Raw genomic sequence first — 20,470 nt, forward strand, 5'->3', positions numbered from 1 at the left:
CCCACCAAAACCGAAAAATCTCGTTTTCCGACCAAAACTGCAAAAACGCGTTTTTCCGCCAAAAACGTGTTTCCCCGCCAAAACCGCAAAAACGCGTTTTCCTGCCAAAAACGTATTTTCCCGCCAAAACCGCAAAAACGTGTTTCCCCCCCAAAACCGCAAAAACGTGTTTTTCCGCTAAAACCGCAAAAACGTGTTTCCCTGCCAAAACCGCAAAAACGTGTTTTCCCGCCAAAACCGCAAAAATGTGTTTTTCTGCTAAAACCGCAAAAATGTGTTTTCCCGCCAAAACCGCAAAAAACGCGTTTTCCCGCCAAAACCGCAAAAATGTGTTTTTCTGCTAAAACGGCAAAAATATATTTTTTCGCCAAAACCGCAAAACGCGTTTTCCCACCAATAACGAAAGATCTCGTTTTCTCGCCAAAACCGAAAAATTCCGTTTTCCCGCGAAAATCGCAAAAACGTGTTTCCCTTCAAAACCGCAAAAAAACGCGTTTTCCCGCCAAAAACGTCATTTTCCGCCAAAACCGCAAAAAATGTGTTTTTTCGCCAAAACAAAAAAATCTCGTTTTCCCGCCAGAACCGAAAAATTGTGTTTTTCCGCCCAAACCGCAAAAAGGAACGTTAATTTTGAAATAATTCTAATGTAAATATATTAAACTCAATAATTAAATGTACTATAGTTAAAATTAATATCAAACATATGATTAAACCAATACAAGGGTATTTTGGTGATTTGTTTACTAAACTCATTTGAATGGAAATGAAAATAAAAAAACAAACATAAAATCCATTTAGATGATTCATCTAGATGAACCATGTGGATGAACAAACAAACAATCACAAAAATCTGAATGGATCATTTGAATAGATCATACAAATGAATCATTTGGATGGAGATGACAAATGGTGAAACAAACAGCCCCTTAGTCTTTTTTTTTTTTTTGCTAACAAATATAAAATACATCGCAACTTTAACTTGATTGTTGTCGCATTTGCTTTTACATGTTATAATAATATGATTAGCATTTGCTTGCGGTCCCTTAAGTCTCTGCTCCGTTATATCTATATTATTAAAGTTGAAGTACACATATTGAGATTGTTTGGCAATATGAATAGTAGTTAAAAAATAGTAATGTTTGGAAACATAGATAACAATAAATTAGAAAAAACAATAATGGGCTTATGCTACTAAAAAAAATTGAAAGTCTATTACATTATATTAAAAAGTAATGGATCTATGTTACTTGATATATATATTCAAATCAAAATAATAATTTAAAATTAATTTATATCAAAAATTCATTCAAAAATATACATATATTCAAAATTTGATTTTTACTAACATATTTTCCAATAACTATTATAATTTTTTTAAATATATATAATAAAAATACAATACAAAATCCAATTTCAAACACCAACTTAAATTATGGTTTTATATTTCACATTAAGTTTTAAAATATAATATGTGATTATTTATATGATTTTACGTATAAAATATTATTAATTATAAGAAAACTTATTTGATGGTACGTATAAAATACGATTAGTTATATGATAACACATATTTTGTAACCTATGATAACACATATAGGATATATATAATAGTGATTAGGGGTGGACGTTCGGATTCGTTTTCGGGTCTTTTTGGGATTTCGTGTTCAGTTCAGATCTTTGAAGATTTGGTTCTGATTTGGATAACCAATTGAAATAGGTTTGGTTTAAATATTTGGATAGAGAATTAATAATTATTTAAGTATTTTTAGAGTTTTGAGTATTTTTTTAACTATTTAAGATATTTACGTTTAATTATTTGTATATATTTTCAAGCATTTATGCGAACTTAAAAGTATCATATATATAAGTATATAAATCTATTTTGGATACCCAAAATAATTCGGTTCGGATCGGATTAGGTTTCAATTATTCAAATACCAAAATTTTGAATAATTAAGATATTTAATCAATTCTGGTTCGGATTTAGTACTACTTATTCGGATTAAGATCGGTTTGAATCTTCGAATTCAAGTTTTTTACTCAACCCTAAATAGTGACATAAGAAGCAAATATCATCATATTTTTTTTAAAAAAAATAGACCCGCACGGGCGTGCGGGTCAAAATCTAGTTGTCCTTATGAACTAATGCACATAACGTTAAGCTTTGAATCGAAGACTCAACAAGGAAAGAAAATAAAATAAGCTGAGAGGAGATGCGATACTAAGTAAACATCTGGAAACCCGTCAACTTAAAATAACAATAAAAAAGTTTTTGTAGCAAATTTGCATGATTCCTTGCGAAAAAATAACAGAATAGTAGGGAATAAATTTAAGCAAATTGTTGGATAGTTTGATTTGAGGAATTGAGAAAACAGAGTTTTGAAGTTGGTGTTTTATCGTTGTAAGTAGTTAACAGATCAAGCATGAAACGGAATACATTTTACACTAGTTAAAAGAAGCTGAGAAAAAATGTACTACTAAGTAATAATTTCGATAGCCAATAATATCCTTCACAAGAATGGGAAACCCGTTCAACTAAAAATAATAAAAATAACAATGAAACAAGTTCGTAGAAAATTTACATGATTCCTTGCCCAAAAAAAAGCACAACAATAAAAGAAAAATAAGCAAATTGTTGGATAGTTTGCTTCGAGGAAATGAGAAAAGAGAGTTCGGAGGTAGCACAGGTTTGTCGTTGTAGGAAGTCAAAGACCGAGCAGGAATCGAAAAACATCACTCAAAGATATGATACCTTCAACACGTTTGCTCCCTGCTTCCACTATCACCAGCCTCCTTACCCCTGTTTTTTTTACACAGCCAAACCCCAATATAAATATACTTCTCTCATCTGATGATGTTTGTTTGTGTGTGTGTGTAATGAAAGCAAAATCAAAGCTTGAAGATGTTATCGAAGGATATGGTACGTACCTGGATTCGCTAACCGCTCGATCACTTTACCAAGAGAGTCTGAGCGCAAGCACATGTGACATCTCTGCCCGTTGAAGATTCCGTAAGGCGGACTCGCATCTTGCCCCAACTGCAGCGCCTGAAACCACACATTTTTTTTACCACATTAATTCTCATACGTTCGCAAAATTTAGAAAGAAGACAATTTCTGATGACAGCTCAGCTTAGACTTGAAAGATAACATTGATGAGACATGGGATGCATCTTGACTTCTGTTTACCTGGTGAACGGTCATGTCATCAAGATGAATCTGTGCGTATGCCTTATCTTTAGCCAGGGCAGTTATGTCACTGGCCAATGAAAAAGATATGTGATTAGAACACCGGGCTTCAGAAAATGTAATGCAGAAGACAGATCATGTCAATTGATGGAATACATGTTTTTACCTTCGAGAGTATATGTCAATAAGCGAGTCATTGTCATCCACTACAGGAATTGAACTAACTCCAGCTGTAAATACCAGAAACACACAAGATATTAGAAACATAGATGTAGCCCGACTCGCATGCAATGCATCATGTGAAATTCTGAAATCTACTGATTTGAATTGATAATATTCCTGTAAACACAACTTTGATAAAACAGGTCGAAGAACACCACATGTTCACTAGGTAAGATAACGATCTATGAAGAGGATTTAAATCCGATTGAAACGTAACCAATGTATTGATGAAACATGAGCAAAAACGGATTTACCTTGAACTAATAACGAGAGCGCAGAACCCAAAGAAGCGTGTGGTCTCAATGTAGCGAGAGGTTTGCTACTTGATTCTCCGATTCTAGGAACCCAAGTACCCAGGGGAATTGAACAAATGGGCTGCTGAAGGATTGGCAAAGAGCTAGACGAATGTCTAAAGTATCTGCATATACCTGGAGTATTAAGTGTAATTAGGGCTAAAGTGTTTGATAAGAAGCATAAATTTTCACAAATGTGTATACACAACAGGGAAAACTGTTACTAAAATTTGGGACAGGCTATTCCAACTATATGTTCTAACTTCCCTCCTATAGATCCCATCCCTTAACAAAATATATGGTCAATGTGGAGCGCTTATCAGTGCCTTATGATCTTATTCACAATTGAAGGACCTTACATTTTAATATGCCTGATAGCGAAGCAAGATGCAGTAACTGCGGATATGACCCATCCTGCAGAGAAGAATAAATAACTGGAACGGCTGCCACCTTATTTTGCAAAATTTTCAGGGCAACGTCTTTCAGATTATCATAGGGCCCAACCTGATTGCAATTATGAAAACATTAATGGTAAAAGAGAAAATCTTCTAGCTCTTTTTACTAAAAAGTGTAAACTGCAATAGAAGTTTCTAGGATAAAGATATGTCAGTGAAAGCAAATGGAAGCGGACAAAAGATAGTTTAGTAAACAAGTCGACAAGTAGACATGCATATATGAATCGGTTACAATCCTAGATGAATAAACCTCCCAATCCAAAAGTGAAACAGTCATGTTATTCATTTTATTTTGTTGCTCAAAAAAAATTCATTTTTTTTTGAACCTATAACGTTTAATCAACCGCAGATATATGTGAGTCTAGATTGCTAAAACACTCGTCAAAAGTGTGTAGATCGAGATAACAACATGATCTTTTTCAACGTAGAAGGAAAAGATAATCAAGAGAGATGATCATTTAGAGGAAGCTAAATGAAAAGATGAGGAGTGATAGCGGTAGAAAGCAACAATAAGAATCTCACCTGAACAAGTGGCCTAGGATACGGTCTCCCAATTCCATCATATTGTCTGCTAATATGAGCCTTCCCCTCTTTCCAGGCTGCTACTGTGTGCGTCTCAAGCTCTTCTTCTGTCAAGTTGGATCCATGCGTTCCAAGCTGCAATTTCACAGAGTTGCTATTACCACGCAAGAGTAAAAAACTTCATACTGAGGAACCTAATCAAAGATCTACATAAATTTCTAGGTAATATACTTGAAAACTACGGAAATCTATTATACTCCAAATTAATCCCACGTTAGACACTAAATCATATGAATATTTGTGAACCCAACCTATTATCATTAATACCACTGTAGTATTATTATCAGACAGTAAAGCATATGAATCTCCCCATCGAGTTATTGACGTTAACACAATTTCCTATTGGAAAGTTTAAAATGATACATCAGTCACTCGAAGGAATGCTCTAGCAATGAACAATTTCTTAGAGAAGCCAACCTCTCTCAGTATTAGAATGAAGTCCAATGGACCAAGAACTCCAACAAATTGGCCTTTACCAAAGTCCCACAGAGGAGCCAAAGGGATTCCCTGAAAGCATCCAGAATTAGCAAAAAACCAGAAACCCAGACAATCAAGATATAAACTGAGACGAAACTAGTTCTTTTAAGTTTCACTTCCTTCCCTTTTCAGGTCGGGACGCAACAACATTAGAATGTCATACATGACTGAGGGACAGGGAGAGAAACATCCAAAAAGATGAGAAGCTGACACAATAGTAAATATCGCAAACCTGCTCATAGAGTATATGGAATGCTTGCTTTACTGGTAAATTCACATCCAATGCAATAACCTGTAAAAGTTTAAATTACGATGACAGAAGGTAGTCTCATCAATAATATATAGGATATGAAGACAAAAAACATTAAACAGTAAGAAAATGAAGAAACCAGACCTTGCCCGATTCAGGGAGCAGCTCGTATGCAGTGCGGTTTGACAACAAAGCAGATATACGGTGACGGGACATATCCAAATCAACCGCTGACATCCTAGGTATAGAATCCTGGGAAGGATCAGCCTATAATATCCCCATGTAAAACGAGTCAGAAATTCAATTTGAAATTTAGCCTAATGAGGATTATGGAACTCAAGGCTCCTGCTATATATATATCAAATAAAACGATACCATCATAAACTATTTATTTCCCTCCTTTTTTTTTTTGCAGAAAACGTATATCTCTTCTAAGGATTTTCAGATTTGCAATAAGAAGAAAAAAATGAAGCGTCGTATTTATTTATTCGAAACACAACAGAAACTAAGCTACTAATACGAAAACAAGCATATCATAACACTGCATTTTTCGGAAAATAAAAGGTCAAATTCCTTACCACTCTCTGGGAGAAATCATCCACATCCATATTCGATGGGCTAAAAGCAGCAGGAGCCATATCTGGTCCAGTTATAAATATCGTATTCATTACTCCACCATTTGCGTTTACAAATGGTTGATGCTCATCGTGCCGCCATTCCCCATCAACATAAAACTTATACTGCATGAAAATGAAATAACTGAATGTTACATCAGAGGCTACTTAAGCATCTCACGTCTTAATAGCCACGTTCATATACTACTGTAATCAACTATAACAGAGTCTATAAGGACTTAAAATTCTCCAGCAGGGATGAACTCGCGAAGAAATTGTTACGAAACAGATCAAATTATTAACCTGATGATAACCCGGAGTCAAGTTGCAAATGACTTGAAAAACAGTAGGGCAGCCCTCAAGTGGCGACATTGGAACATGTTCTGTCCACCTGTTCGCATTGCCATTTCAAAACTCAGTCTATACACTAAACAGAGCACATAATACAAAGCAACTATCCACGTCACCTGGTGAAAGATCCGCTAAGGAAGACCCTTCTACCTCCATAAGGCCACACGAAGCGAGTCGGAGTAAGAAGCTGCTGCTGCCCTGAGGCAGCGCTGTTCCCACGGCTTGTATCCACTGTAGAACCAAACATCCCCTGTGTTTGTTTATATAGTTTACAATCCACAGAAACTCAATCCCTAACAAACTTCTCAATCGATTCGAAGATTCTTCACAAACCCAAGGCACCAGTAATCGAAACCCTAGAAGCCCAAATCACGATCTACAACGAGAGCTGAAATTCATGAACACCAGAACCTGATAACGAGGCCTAACTCGGAACACGGAACGATCTGGCGATGAAAGGGGAAGGTCAACTGATGAGATAATACGGCGTCACTGGAGAACCTAATCGAGGAAAGGAAAGTTTCTAGAAATTCGCGGCGCTGATCTTAAATTCGGGAAGGCGGGAGAGGATAACAGACGCCGATGATCGGAACCCTGATTTGGGAAGGCATTGTGTTGGATCTGTGATTGGGTCTTTGGGAGGTGGAAGAATCTGAGGGCGAAGAAGCGCAGCAGCGTAATGTAAATGTTGTTTTTAATCCCATGGAGATATGGTTTTTCCCATTTTCTTTTTTATTTATTTATTATTATTACTTACTAAAAACAATAGTTTCCCGAAATAAAAATCAAAACTATATACTACATCGTTTTACTTTATGTAATTAACAACAATAACAATATATTCTTTTTCAATTTTTTCCTGTTGTCAAAAGTATACAAATAGTCCCTACTCTTGTGTTATATATAGCATCCCATTGAATGTTTTTTAATCTAGTCAGATATATTTCATATCCTTTATTTTATCACATTTATAAATTTAAAAATAAATTTGATATGCATAAGTTGTGTTTACTTATTTCTTGAATAATTTGAGACATTGATATTTTCTAATTTCGAACCAGACAATTATTGTCAAAACGTTTCCAACTGAAAATAAACACATACTTTTTCAAGCATAATCAACTACTACTGTTTTCTTTAAAAAAAATAGATATGAGGACATGTTTCTAATCATCATTTACATCAGTTAAATCACTTGTGTTTAAAGTAAAACAGGTGAGCAAATTAACCTTTTGTTTTGTTTTTAAAATTCGAACTATATAATTTTGTCTTCATCTTTTTCAATTCATTGTGTATATTAACTTAAATCATTACACTATAAGGAGAAGGTAGTCTAATGTCTTTCAAATTGAAAAATTCGAGGGAGGAGAGACTCCATGTTCGGGCATAAACGTGCGACGATCGTTCAGGCTGACCCTGGGCTATGCATAGTAAAACATTTGCAACAGGTTCCCAAATTTTTTGAAATAAAGTTACAAAGACATGAGTTCTCAAAAAATCATTTTAGACCCCCAAATTTGTAAAAAAAAAAGTTTATATATACATTGTCACAGTACTCCAAAATCTCAAGGCCGGCCATGCGTCCATTACACCCAGTTCTCACTTTCTCAGAAGACTCGTTGTATCCATGATGTAAACTTAACTGCATCAGGTTACGCATATAAGAAAACAAACTATGATTACATTCTTTTTCTCGGAAGACTATAAAAGCTATAACAGAGGAAGCAATGTCCAAAATATGTTTTTTTTCCAAAAAAAGTCCAAAATATGTTCTGGTTGTTAGTTAGGTTGATATAGCCACGGCTTGTATATTTCACTGTAAGCATTAAATTATACACATAAACTTTGATGGACACAAAGTATTTTAATTATCTATAAGCACTTACAAGACGGTTAGGTCAAAGGCCGCGCAAGGCTTAAATAAAATAAAGATGGGGCATATAAATGTATAGGTAAGTAAGACAAGGTCAACATCTCTTTACAGGTCGAGACTGATAAAACCAATCAGTGATGAAGTCTCAACTATATGAGGATTTAAGGTCGAGTGGTCTCTACAATCTACGTGACGCATCGCAGGTATTAGAGAGACTGCAATTTTATCTTTCACTTTTTTGTTAGTAATCTTGTTTTTTTTTTTTTTTTTTGGTAAACTGTAATTAATCTGGTTTTGAAATCGTCATAATTAATATTTACCTAATGTACGCAATGCACACAATCGTGCTCTTGAGTGGCGCGCGCGCACACACACACATATATATATATATATATATATATCTGAAGTTTTTTACTTTGAAGGAAATATTTCTAAAGAAGTCCAATTACAAAGTCGATATGTTTAGAATTAGGGTTTTACATGTTCTTAAAAAGGAAAAATTCGAATTTTTAGAGGAACGGCAGATGAGAAAACAATATGAAGAGGATGTAAAAGCCAGAGTTGTTCATTTGGAATATCTGTAAACGAAAGTTGCCTATGGGTAAATAACATCATGATCTTTATTGCTATTTTCTCGTCCAGTTAGAATAGAGGTGAGGCCAAGACATTACTTGATTTATGCAGCTGCCTTTATCTTGGTTCTACTTGAATAGATATGATGTATTTTGCATTAAACTTGGTTCTATTAATTCTCTTCATTTATAAAAGTGATCTCATAATATAAGCTGTAATTAAAGATCGAATCTCATTATTAAATCTGTATCTAGATCTATCTTTTTTTTTTGTATGACTACTAAAGTAAATACTCAACCTATCTTGGCAAATCCTTCTTTTCTTTTAACTAGGGCTGTTCAATATGGTGAAACCGAACCGTACCGAACCGAACCGAAATAGACAATATGGTTTGATTTTGGTATATACCATATAAACCGAATGGATATAATTTTATAAAAACCGTAGGATTTGGATATGGTTTGGTATATAACCGATTAAACCGAATAAACCGAACAAAACCGATTAAAAGTAGAAACATGAAAATATGTATCTATTTTATAACAATACATGAAAATCTATTTGTTACATAAGTTAAATTTGTGTTAATAACTATTACTATAATTTTATAGTAATAAAAAACCTTAATTTGTAAACTTGAACTATAACTAAATAACAATACATCGCAATTCAGATATCTTATTTTCTAAGTCTTTTTTGATCTTTTTGCTTAATTTTAGTCTTCACTAAATTACTATGAAGATTATAATTTGATGGACAATAATTAATGGAAAATTTTCAATTGAAAAAGCATGAGTTTAATAAACACTAAATATGGAAGAGTGAAAAAAAAATTCATGTTTTTGTTTTGTTTCATATTTTTATTTTCAAAATTTCAAGCTTTGATTATTTTATTTGATGGTAAAAGCATTTTTACTTTTTTGTTCATTTATTTGAACATGCAATATATTTTTAATAAATGACTGTGTTGACAATATGACTCTAAAATTCATATAATATGATCTCAAACAAAATAATTATGTTTTTTGGTATAAAACCGAATAAACCGAAAACCGACGGTATATAAACCGAACCGAACCGAAGTAAATATGGATTTAGAATGGTAGTTATATTTTACTAACCGAAATACCGAAAACCGGAAAAAACCGAACCGAAACCGAACCGATATCCGGATTGAACGCCCCTACTTTTAACTCATCAAAAGGAAAACCTGGTATATGTTTCTACGTAATCCCCAAGCTTTGAAATTTCTTTTACGAATTAGTTGTTTTCTTACTACACTAATAGTAAATAAAATCAAAGAGACAAAATATATATGATATCAAGTAGATATTTTCTTTTAATCAAAGAAGTTTTGACATACCTGCATCTAATTCTGATGGGTATCAAGTTCAGCAACTTCTTAAAATCAATGGCTGAATGTAAAAACATCATACTAAGTTATTATATTCTTTTATGTCCATGCTGCAATGGTTGTATGCAAATCATCATAATAAGCGTTTATATTTCACATGGACTTGTCCTCTTCATCTTTCTTTCTGTCTTCTCAATGGGCACATCAGATGTGGTGTGTACTTGTGGATACCTTAAAATATTCGCGCTCATGGTTCCCAAGGCAACCCTGCCTGCCTGTGCAGGAGCTCAATGCCGCGATTCCATGGTTTGAGCCAGTGGAAGCCAACATGTATCCCAGAATCATTAAGTACTTGGATATCAGATATAGCATTGTTAAGGTTTTAGTACATAGCAATGGTGTATTACCACATTGGTATACTAATGGTTTAAATGTACTAAGGAATGTTACTATCTTCGTATGGTCATTGCTAAATAAAGATCTTGATGTTTGTGATATCAGCTTTTGTCTCTTCGAACTAATCTCTTATATATGTTAAATGTTCAATTTTAGTTGATTAGAGCAAGAACATAACATAGTTGAGAAGTGGTCCCAAGAAAACTCTACATAAACTATTGGCTGCATCTTTCTTTGATGAAATTTTTCTAAATTTCTTTTTCTTATTTGATGATTTAAAATCACCCGATTTGCAGATAACCATAAAGCGAGCATGTCATAAGATATACAAATCTTGAAAAAAATTATATATAATTTTAGGTTTAGCGTACCCATGAGGTGGTGGTCCTTAAAATCTTGGGGTCATTTTTTTTGAATTCTGGACCTAATACCCTCTCTACGCAAACCCTAGACCGTTTTGACTATTCAGCTTTGCGACAAACAAAACAAGCCCATCTCCCGAATGGTTGTGCTAGGTTTGATTGGCTGTTTTTTTTCTTTGGCAAAGAAAAAAATATTGACTTGAACTAAAAAATTTTTTTTTGGTGCTTTGCCCATTAATATGAACTAATTACGTTCTGACTTCACCAGAACTCACCAAGAATCCCATTTCTAATAAGAACTCATTTAAATGGTTATGTTTTTTTTTTTTTTTTGGGTAAAAATGTTAAGAAAATGGTTATGTTTTAATCCTCCTTTATCTTGGTTTACATTAGCCTCAGGCTCAAACAGCATATGGGGATGAACATTATCATAGATCAAGCCACTGAAAAAGACAGTACATCGATCTATGCATTGTGATATATACACATAAAACTCTTCCCTTTTTCCTATTTATTTTCATGGATGCATCCTTAGATCGATCTTTGGGGTGAGACGCATTATAAACCTCTTATTTTCTTACTAACTTACTACTTTTCATACCTAAGATTTATAAAAAAGAATATCATCTTGCTAGCTTGAGCCTTGTTTCTGCTGTCTTTCTCACCTCTCCACTGGTTCAATATTTTCTTTGAAGAAGAAATCTCATAGCTTTATTTATGTGTAGAAAATTACATTTATAAAGCAAATGTAAACATATACAATGTAATAAAGATTCAGCATTAACATTATATAATCCTCTTATTCTTCTCTCTACAGATCTTTCTTGGCTTAATAGTACATGATTCAGGTCACATAGATTTATCTCAACGAGCCGAAGAGCTGCTTCCTTTCTCCAAAACTCTACTATAACCACTTGTGATGTTTGGTTCTCTCTCATTTCCACTATCGTTGCTGCTTTTGTTGTTTTCAGCTCTTTCTCGCTCGGCCTCGCGGTACTTGTGAAGATACCTCCCCACGGCGTCAGCATAGTTATCGAGGCCTAGAGTACTTAGAGCCCACCAGATGTCGTCTCCATTCACCGTCTTTCGATTCTCCCTGTGGCACTTGTCTGAGGCTTCGCAGGTAACAAAGCTGATGAACTCTGTTGCACACTCTTGAACTGTTTGTTTTGCTTCTTTTGAGATCTTTGCATTTGATGGTAGGATCTGCTTCATAAGTCTCCCTACATTGGCTATTGGTAGCAATCTATCTTCATCGGCCATTTTTTTCTCTTCTTATTGAGTTTATCAACTTTAGTCTCTCTTATCACCTTTTTATACAAGTGATCCAACATATGGTCCTCTCTATATATGTAGATGTGTATGTATGTGTATGTGTAGTATGAGTATATGTATATGTCCTATGATGTCCTTGCACTTGACTATACCCCTTAACTCTAATATATTACATGCTATTTTAAGATTCTGTGTCACTATGGATGTGTGTATGTGAAGCTTATATAAGCATAATATAGTATGCTGTGAATGTAATTAGTTATCACCATCTTCATTTTTATCATTGATTTAGTTTTGTCTACTTTGGAACTCACGGTGAAACCACTCTATCTTCTTCCCCTTAAAATCATTCATGTTAGATTCTCCTATATACAACTATATAGAAAAGACATTTTTCAATTTACTATCAATTGTATTAAGGTGGAAACCCATGATTCTTAAAATAAAACCAATTGATTAATATTCCAACATGGACCTGATATTAGAATATCTCACGCATTAGAAGTAGAGATGCTTCTAGCATAATATATACAATACAAGTCAGTTTATCAATTTTGAATTGATTTTGGAGCTTAAAAATGTATGATTCCTAGTTTCCTATAGTGTATTATGATCACGTCCAATCATCGTTATTATGATCATGATATCATCATCAAAATACACTTCACTACTGTTCCAAATACTGTAAAAAGAACTTCTCATGCTCAGACTACCATATGTATGTGCATATGTGTATGCTTGAGATTGATGGGATTATTATATCATATCTGATCTTTAGGACTAGTACAGTGATTTGTAAATTATAAGACCATAATTAACTCCGGTCTGTTAACTGGGATTTTTACCTTCGGCTAAGAGACGATTTTTAGTTTTTCTTAGATTTTAACTAAGAAAAGCTAAGAACGTCTCTTAAATAAGAGATATAAAAACCGTCTTTAAGCCGAAAAGTATAGAAAAATAAAAAATGTCAATCTTGAATTAAGAACCCCGGCTAAGAGACCGGGGTTAATCATGCTCTAAGTGGTCTATTTCATCAGTCTCTAGTAATTCAATTTTGTTTCGTCAGCTCATTGTATTAAGAAATACTCCCTCCATTCTAAAAATATAGATTTTTTAGTATTTCACATATATTAAGAAAACACATTAAACTAACATAATAAATGTATTTTTTGTAATTTTTAATTTTCAATAACTTTTAACCAATAATAAGTTTACAATTGTTTCATAAAAATACAAAAAATATATTTTTGTGTAACAAATTTTTTTTCTAAAAAGTTTATTTTAATGGAACGGAGGAAGTATATAATAACATTATTGTTGCAATATGAAAAGTATTTTGATGAGTAATGCTAGCTAGGCCTTTATAGTAGAATCTTTATAGGTTACGCAACCAAAATATTAATTTTACATCGACTTTCAGCTATATGCTGGGATGAAATTTGATCCCGTACATTAGCAGAGAAAACAGATAACTATTTATATATCTAATGAACGAATTCACATATTAAGATGAGATATAAGCTAATGTGCACATGACAAGCATCTGTTCCTGTAATAAACAAATAGTTCATATGAAATGAATATCGTTTACCATTGTAGTGCGTTAAATGAGAATACTGGGCTATTAACTTATGATTTATATCAGTAAAAAAACATGATTTATGGTTTGCGCCACCATCATGAAGTATCTGGATCGATCATTATATTAGCGTATAAGTTGTGTTGACGTGCTCAACTAGTATTGTATTTTAATTTGATGTGCTTTTGTTTTCGATTGAGCTCAGCATTCCATTAATAAGAAATCTGGAGAGACCAGACTTTATAATTTAATTATAAGATTTAATATACAGGCTTTCAAATAATATCTTACAAACCAAATGTTATCTACATAGTTTCTATTTTAGTGAACTGGAAAATCATTCTAATTAAACTTTCTCTTGTAGCGACAATAAAACTTTTTAAGAAGATTTTACTTTCATACATAAAATATGAGATCCCATTAAAATTGTCACGTCTTTATACAAAAGTTATATATATACTATTGAATTGTGGCATAATTATTTTAGCAATATACAAATTAGCTTTAGCTTTTAAAACCTTTACCTTAGACTCAGCTTTATGGAAATGCTACGAGTATATATAATAATCTAACCAACTAGCTTATAAACATAGAAATATATTATACATCACGTGGTCCAACTCCTTTTATCATGTATCCAATCGCGATAGTAAGACGAGACAATGCATAAACATTTTAGATGACATCCACATATATTTCATAATAGTATCATGAAAAGATTTAAATAATCGTTTATTTTAAATATGCATATATATTAATGAGTAACTTTGATTAAACAACGTATGCGGTGCTCTAAATGACAACTGATAATTATACACATAACGAAAATGAAGTTGACCTAACTTTTGATTAGAGCATAGCTACTTTGGTAAAAGAAATTATTCTTGATGAAGCAATGGTAAGCTTATGGAATGTCAAAACCTTAACATTAGAAAATATGAAATTCCGAGCACGTAATCCGCATAATATCCGGTACGGATCAAATCCCACTCGCATGCATTTGACCTTTGTTTCATTAAAATGTAAATTATATACACTTACTAGCATACTGCACACGATCGAATTCAACTAGTATATATAATATATACAATATAAACAATAGCCAAGGTCAAATATTATAGAAAAAGTGTCGTGGTTAAAAGCTAACCAAGGTTGATAATCTTTGCCACGTAATTGGTTTATATATTATGAGAATGTGCATAAAGATATATATGGATTCAACACGCGTCTGGTTTCGAGAAATTTAAGCCACCGGAGACGGTCTGTGAAATGTAAAACGTACGTACACCATATAGCTTTGTATTTTAGATTGACTTACTACAATATAAGAATACATATACACACGCATATATATTATCTATTTAACTATACATTTAATATAAGAACCTTGGAGGCTTAACAATTATTGTGGTGATCATATATTTATGTTAGAACTTATAATGCATTGACAAAAAAAAAACTTAAAATGTCTCATTTAGATGGAATATGTTTAAAAACTTGTTTTCAAGGGAGTTTCGACTCTAATACGGGAAGTCAACTGGATTGGAGTTTCGGCCACCGGAAAATTAACATTTGAACATTATTGGCGATAAAGAATCATCCGTGGGGGCAAATGCTCTTTCGAGCTAGTCTGGACCCATTTTGGTGAGCCAAAGTGTCTATGTATAATAATAAAAAAAAAGGATGTAATATGCGAGTATGAAAATGTTCTACATACTTCGACTAGGTTGACTTAAAGTACTCTAACCGCACTATCTTGTTGTGTATACTATAAACTAATTTTGATGGCATTGGATTTTAACTTTGAGATACATTTCTCTGTCAAAAGAGAAGCACAAAATAATCTACTAGGCAAAAGTCATAGGAGGACCATTTCATTGATTTATTATTATGACATTTTTTATTATTTACTTTTATCAATCAAATATATAATTTTTTTTAAATCTTATTGAATCAATTTTAACTATAAATTTATTTATTTTTAGTTCAAACAAAATCAGTTGAGGAAAATCTAACAAAATCTAATTATAAAATTTCAATGTTTTTATAAAATAATGCATTATTTAATTTTGTAATTAATACTATTATAATGATTTTAAGTACAATTTTAGAAACAAGAATAAGATTATATGCTATCTTTTATAAATTTTATAATTATAGTTTATTGATATTAAAATAGAAGTACTATATGAAATAAATATAACAAATTTGTATTAAATTGGTAAATTAACCCATTTTTTAAAAATGCTTTCATTTATATAAATAAATAAATATCAATCACTGTTAAATAAGTGTTAAAATTTGTACATTTGTTATAAAAAATAAAATTGTCAACATTTGTTAAACTTTCATATCTAAAATTATATATTATCTTTTTTGAGACTCAAAAAAATATACAATTATTAAAATGATTATAACAAAATATAAATTATATAACTAACCTTTAGTTCATATGTGTTATTCACAAACATGCTATTAGAAAACTCTAAATTTTAATAATTCATTTAAAATATTAACAAACAAACCAATTTAACTATAAATTTTAATTTTTTAATTATAATAAATAGGTTGAAAAAATATAAAAATATTTACCAAATAAATCAACTATTTTTTATACAGTAATGCATTTTAACAAACTTAATGCACTATTATAAAATAATGTCAGATAAGAAAGATAATTAATAAGATTATAGAATTACACAATATATTACATTAAAATGTAAACTATAAGTTAAAACGTTTACAGTAATATCAAAGTTCTACATTTATAAAATAAACAAAAACCCTCAAACTCTAGTTGATGTGTTTTATATGGTATAAACAGACCCTGCACAACCAATTAAAAACAAAATAATTCTAGAATGCTCATCTCTTTCTGAAAAGCATTTATCTTTTTCCTTAATCTATCAATTAACGGTTTTAATTGGAAAAGTTGTTAACGGTCTCCTAATTTTTGCTAGCTAACCGTATGCTTAAATTAATATAAAATTCGTTAATGCTGTCTTTGTAGCGCATTTGTAATGTTATATATGATTCTCATTTCACTAATACGTGTAATCGTGTACTCTTCGATCGATATATTCCAAGCCAGCACCTTAATTAAAACAATTTTACAGCCTGCCTCGAATTATGTTGTACCAAAACTAAATCAATAACAGAAATGAACGTAGAGATAGTTAAATTAAAGTCGTAAATGTGATAACTCTCATTTATTGGGGATCAATGCTATAAAGCCTGTGTTGATAACTGGACTTTGATCATGAACTTCTCATGTAATAAAAGCATTGACTTTGATTAGAATCTGTTGTGGTTTTTGTTGTTTTATAAATCTGAACTGGTTACTCTCACAATTTAGCCGGTTATCCAGATGAACAAGCATTGCCTCGTGTTGATAAAAGACACCACCAGAGTATATATCATAATGCCACAAAACAGGTCAAATCATGTGATAAGAGAATCAGGCTTACTCAAACAAAAGCTTTTGTTGGTTTCTTTAAGAGATGAGGAACTGGATAAGCAGTTATATGTCCTGTTCTAACACCCCCCCCCCCCCCCCCCCCCCCCCCCCCCAAAAGACAGTTGATCAAATTCTCACCAATTCTGCCTTGGTCCACTCATAAACATATGGACATTTTCGAGTTTCTCATTCTTCTACAAGTTCTGTTTCATTCTACCTTTGCCTTTTTATGCATAAATTGTTTACAACGTGGGTATCAGTTTTAACTATAAAACTCAACAATGGTCGTTTTCGTATTAGATTTCATTTGAAGAGGGAAAGCAAGTGTCGAATATGCATCACAAACTTGTTCGGGAATACAGAAGCTCACTAGCATATCGTTAATAGGAAACTATTTGGAATGGTCTTATATAGTCTTTTTATTTGAAGAGAAGATTGGCATATCAGGCCCTTCAGCACGTTAGAAGCCTAGTCTTGTGGGCTGCAGTTGCATGACATTTTCTTCCTTGTACACGCAGCCCCACATGCGTAACAGAACTTGTGGTTGCAATGTCTGTGAGAAAATAAAAAAAACACGGATAATTAGAGTCAAAAGACAAATAATATAAAACCAGTGTCAATAATAACAAATGTCCAATACCTGCAGCTAATGCGTTGGCACCCGCCATTTTTTTGAACGACGGTGGCACACTGGGGACACTTGATCCATCCCTGTGTCTTCACTAAAGACTCGAAAAGCGCGGCATCAGAAGTCAGGTAAGCCTGGGACTTCTTGAACTCATCGCACGTCTTCTTGTAGTGCCATGGAACATGGTATTTTTTGCAGAAACACAAGCCGCACTCCACGCACGTGCGTTCTACTGACTTCTTTTGCCGAGGATCAATGGCGAGGAGGTCGCGGTCGGCCATCAAAAAGTTACAAGAAGGCTTGGGACAGTAGACTCTGTCTAAAACGGGGATGGCCTTCTCCTTCTTGCGGTGGATGATAAGATTAAGAGCATCATCATCAACAACACCTCTACAATCCTCTAGCACAAGTTCATTCTCGCAGCCCGGGTAAGGGCAGAGTACGGTGTCCCCTCGTGCTAGTTGGGATGAGACACAGTCCCTTATGCACGTAAAGCATATGCGGTGGAAGCAACCGCTCCTCACCTCAAGTTTGTGAGGACGCGAAACGTGTGTGTAGCAGGCTGGACAAGTCTCATTCTCAGTGTTGGTGTCGTCACCTTCTTCAATCCATCTTGTTTGGGAAGCAATAGCATCTCTTGCCATAACAAGATCAATCTTCTGCCTGGCCAATTCCAATTCTTTATCCATGCTAACTTCTGTGGTTGGATTCATATTCAAACAACGCTCGGATGAAACAAATCGAAACCTGATTTGACGCGAAATCAAAACCCGAAGCCAAGTGTGAATCAAAGCGATACAGCGAGATCGGAGGAAAACCCTAAAAGTGTTTTTGATTTTCTGAACCATGAACCTTTTACATCTATATCTATATATATATATATATACACAGGAGGAGAACGGGATCTCTTGACATCTCTCACAAGCAACTCACATTTTTTTCTTCTTAATTTATTTGGGCCATATCTAATAATAATATTTTTCCAACCACATTAGACCAAAAAAAAAAGAAAAATAAATGATGATAAAAAAGATCTGTCCACAACAAAAAAGTAGAAGAATAAAACCAAGACAATAGAAAAAAAAACATTAAAAATTCTAAAAATAATTTGATGAAACAAATACTTATTGCAATAACAAAATGTGAGCTTAATACGAGAACACAAAATAGCAAAAACAAAAAAAAAACTGAAAAAATGAAGAAAGAGGAATAAAAAGTACGGCTACATAACACACTAGAAACTACATTAAACAAGAATATGAAAAAATAGGAAAAAGTAAAACGGAAAATCATGACCAGATAAAAATGGATTATACTAGAAATTTTGAGAGTAAAAAAATATCACATTTACGTCTCAGTAAAATTACTAAAATTTCAAAACATGAACAATATAGGAAGGATGGAATGAAATAGGAATAGAAATTCCTATTTTAAAAACATGTCTGAAAAATGCAAAATAAAAACAATACATTTTTAAGGTTGCAAATATAAATTTTAGTATCTTTTTAATACATTACATATGTTAAAATGATAAAAGAAATAAACAAATTAACAATCATGCTATAAATATAAAAAATAATTAATAGATAATTTTCAAGTTTTGATCACAAAAATAGACTACAAAGAGGAAAATGACCAAAATATTTTATTTAATAGGTAAAAGGATTCTAATACCTTAGATATATAAAAAATAAAATAAAATAAAATGATTTTTTTATAGTTTTAGATTATATGTTTTCAAATTCGAACATTTTTAATAATTGTTTTTTATTTTTTTTCGATTTTTTTCAAATTTTATTTTTATAATTCGAAAATACTTTTTGAAACTATTTTTTAAATTTTTATTTTCAAATTTTTAAATTTTATTTTATTTTATAAAATTTTAAATCTCAATCTCAATCTCAAATCTTCATCAACTTTAAACCCTAAAGTTTGGATTAGTTTTGGACAATATATAACATGGGAAAACAAAATATTACGTAAATGATCAGATTAAAAGACAAAAAATTATGTCAGCCCCTATTAAAAATGGCTAAAACATAACAAATATTAACACACAAAGTTACAACAACCTCTAAATAGATAACTTAACAACAACAAAAAATGTGTGCCGTCTCTCGGCTCCTACAACTTTCAAAGCGATCGAGAACTTGAGAATCAGAGAAGCCCACCACATAAAGAAACAAAGAAGAAAAGAGTTGAAGCCTTGTCTGGCTGATGCCAAAGATTCTCGACACCCAAACTCTAATTGAGGATATAAAACAAATCAAAGTGAATTTCGAAAGGAGCTGAAGAGACGAAAAAAATAATTGAAGTTTGAGAGTGAACAATGACAGGAAAAAAAAATATTCCATCGAGGAATAACATTTTTGTTTTCTCAAAATGATGATACATGTCTTTCACGTATCTTCCCTCTCCTAATTAAGAGACGTTTGTTAACTTATTAATTATTTTTTTGTTTATTTTAATCAATGTTTTCTTTAAGAGACCTTGTTAGGAGACCGCGTTGAACATTAGGATTGATTGTAACAGCCCGACTAAA

General features: G+C 32.5%; 3 protein-coding genes across 4 annotated transcripts; all 3 read right to left on the reverse strand.

Moving 5' to 3' along the window:
* Positions 1-2,456: 2,456 nt before the first annotated feature.
* On the reverse strand, positions 2,457-7,148 carry LOC103871638 (sucrose nonfermenting 4-like protein). 2 transcript variants are annotated; one of them, XM_033273162.1, is made up of 14 exons: positions 6,843-7,148; positions 6,548-6,681; positions 6,384-6,471; positions 6,045-6,206; positions 5,611-5,733; positions 5,449-5,508; positions 5,157-5,246; positions 4,680-4,814; positions 4,062-4,206; positions 3,664-3,837; positions 3,354-3,417; positions 3,188-3,257; positions 2,929-3,046; positions 2,457-2,800 (listed from the first exon to the last, which is right to left on the reverse strand). In XM_033273162.1, exons 2-14 carry the CDS (start codon positions 6,676-6,678, stop codon positions 2,706-2,708), a joined length of 1,455 nt encoding a protein of 484 aa, XP_033129053.1. In that variant the 5' UTR covers positions 6,679-6,681; positions 6,843-7,148; the 3' UTR covers positions 2,457-2,705. The 2 variants fall into 2 exon arrangements, with proteins under 2 accessions (XP_033129053.1, XP_009148157.2); XM_009149909.3 differs by having other exon boundaries at positions 6,548-7,148.
* A 3,314-nt stretch (positions 7,149-10,462) lies between these two features.
* On the reverse strand, positions 10,463-17,385 carry LOC103871639 (nuclear transcription factor Y subunit B-4). Its single transcript, XM_033293007.1, has one exon. The coding sequence runs from the start codon at positions 12,250-12,252 to the stop codon at positions 11,854-11,856; it is 399 nt and encodes a 132-aa protein (XP_033148898.1). The 5' UTR covers positions 12,253-17,385; the 3' UTR covers positions 10,463-11,853.
* A 184-nt stretch (positions 17,386-17,569) lies between these two features.
* On the reverse strand, positions 17,570-19,532 carry LOC103871704 (probable E3 ubiquitin-protein ligase RNF217). Its single transcript, XM_009149983.2, has 2 exons — positions 17,941-19,532; positions 17,570-17,853 (listed from the first exon to the last, which is right to left on the reverse strand). Exons 1-2 carry the CDS (start codon positions 18,774-18,776, stop codon positions 17,769-17,771), a joined length of 921 nt encoding a protein of 306 aa, XP_009148231.2. The 5' UTR covers positions 18,777-19,532; the 3' UTR covers positions 17,570-17,768.
* Positions 19,533-20,470: the final 938 nt, after the last annotated feature.

This window comes from Brassica rapa, chromosome A06 (genome assembly GCF_000309985.2).
Source record: "Brassica rapa cultivar Chiifu-401-42 chromosome A06, CAAS_Brap_v3.01, whole genome shotgun sequence".
NCBI classification, from domain to species: Eukaryota; Viridiplantae; Streptophyta; class Magnoliopsida; order Brassicales; family Brassicaceae; genus Brassica; species Brassica rapa.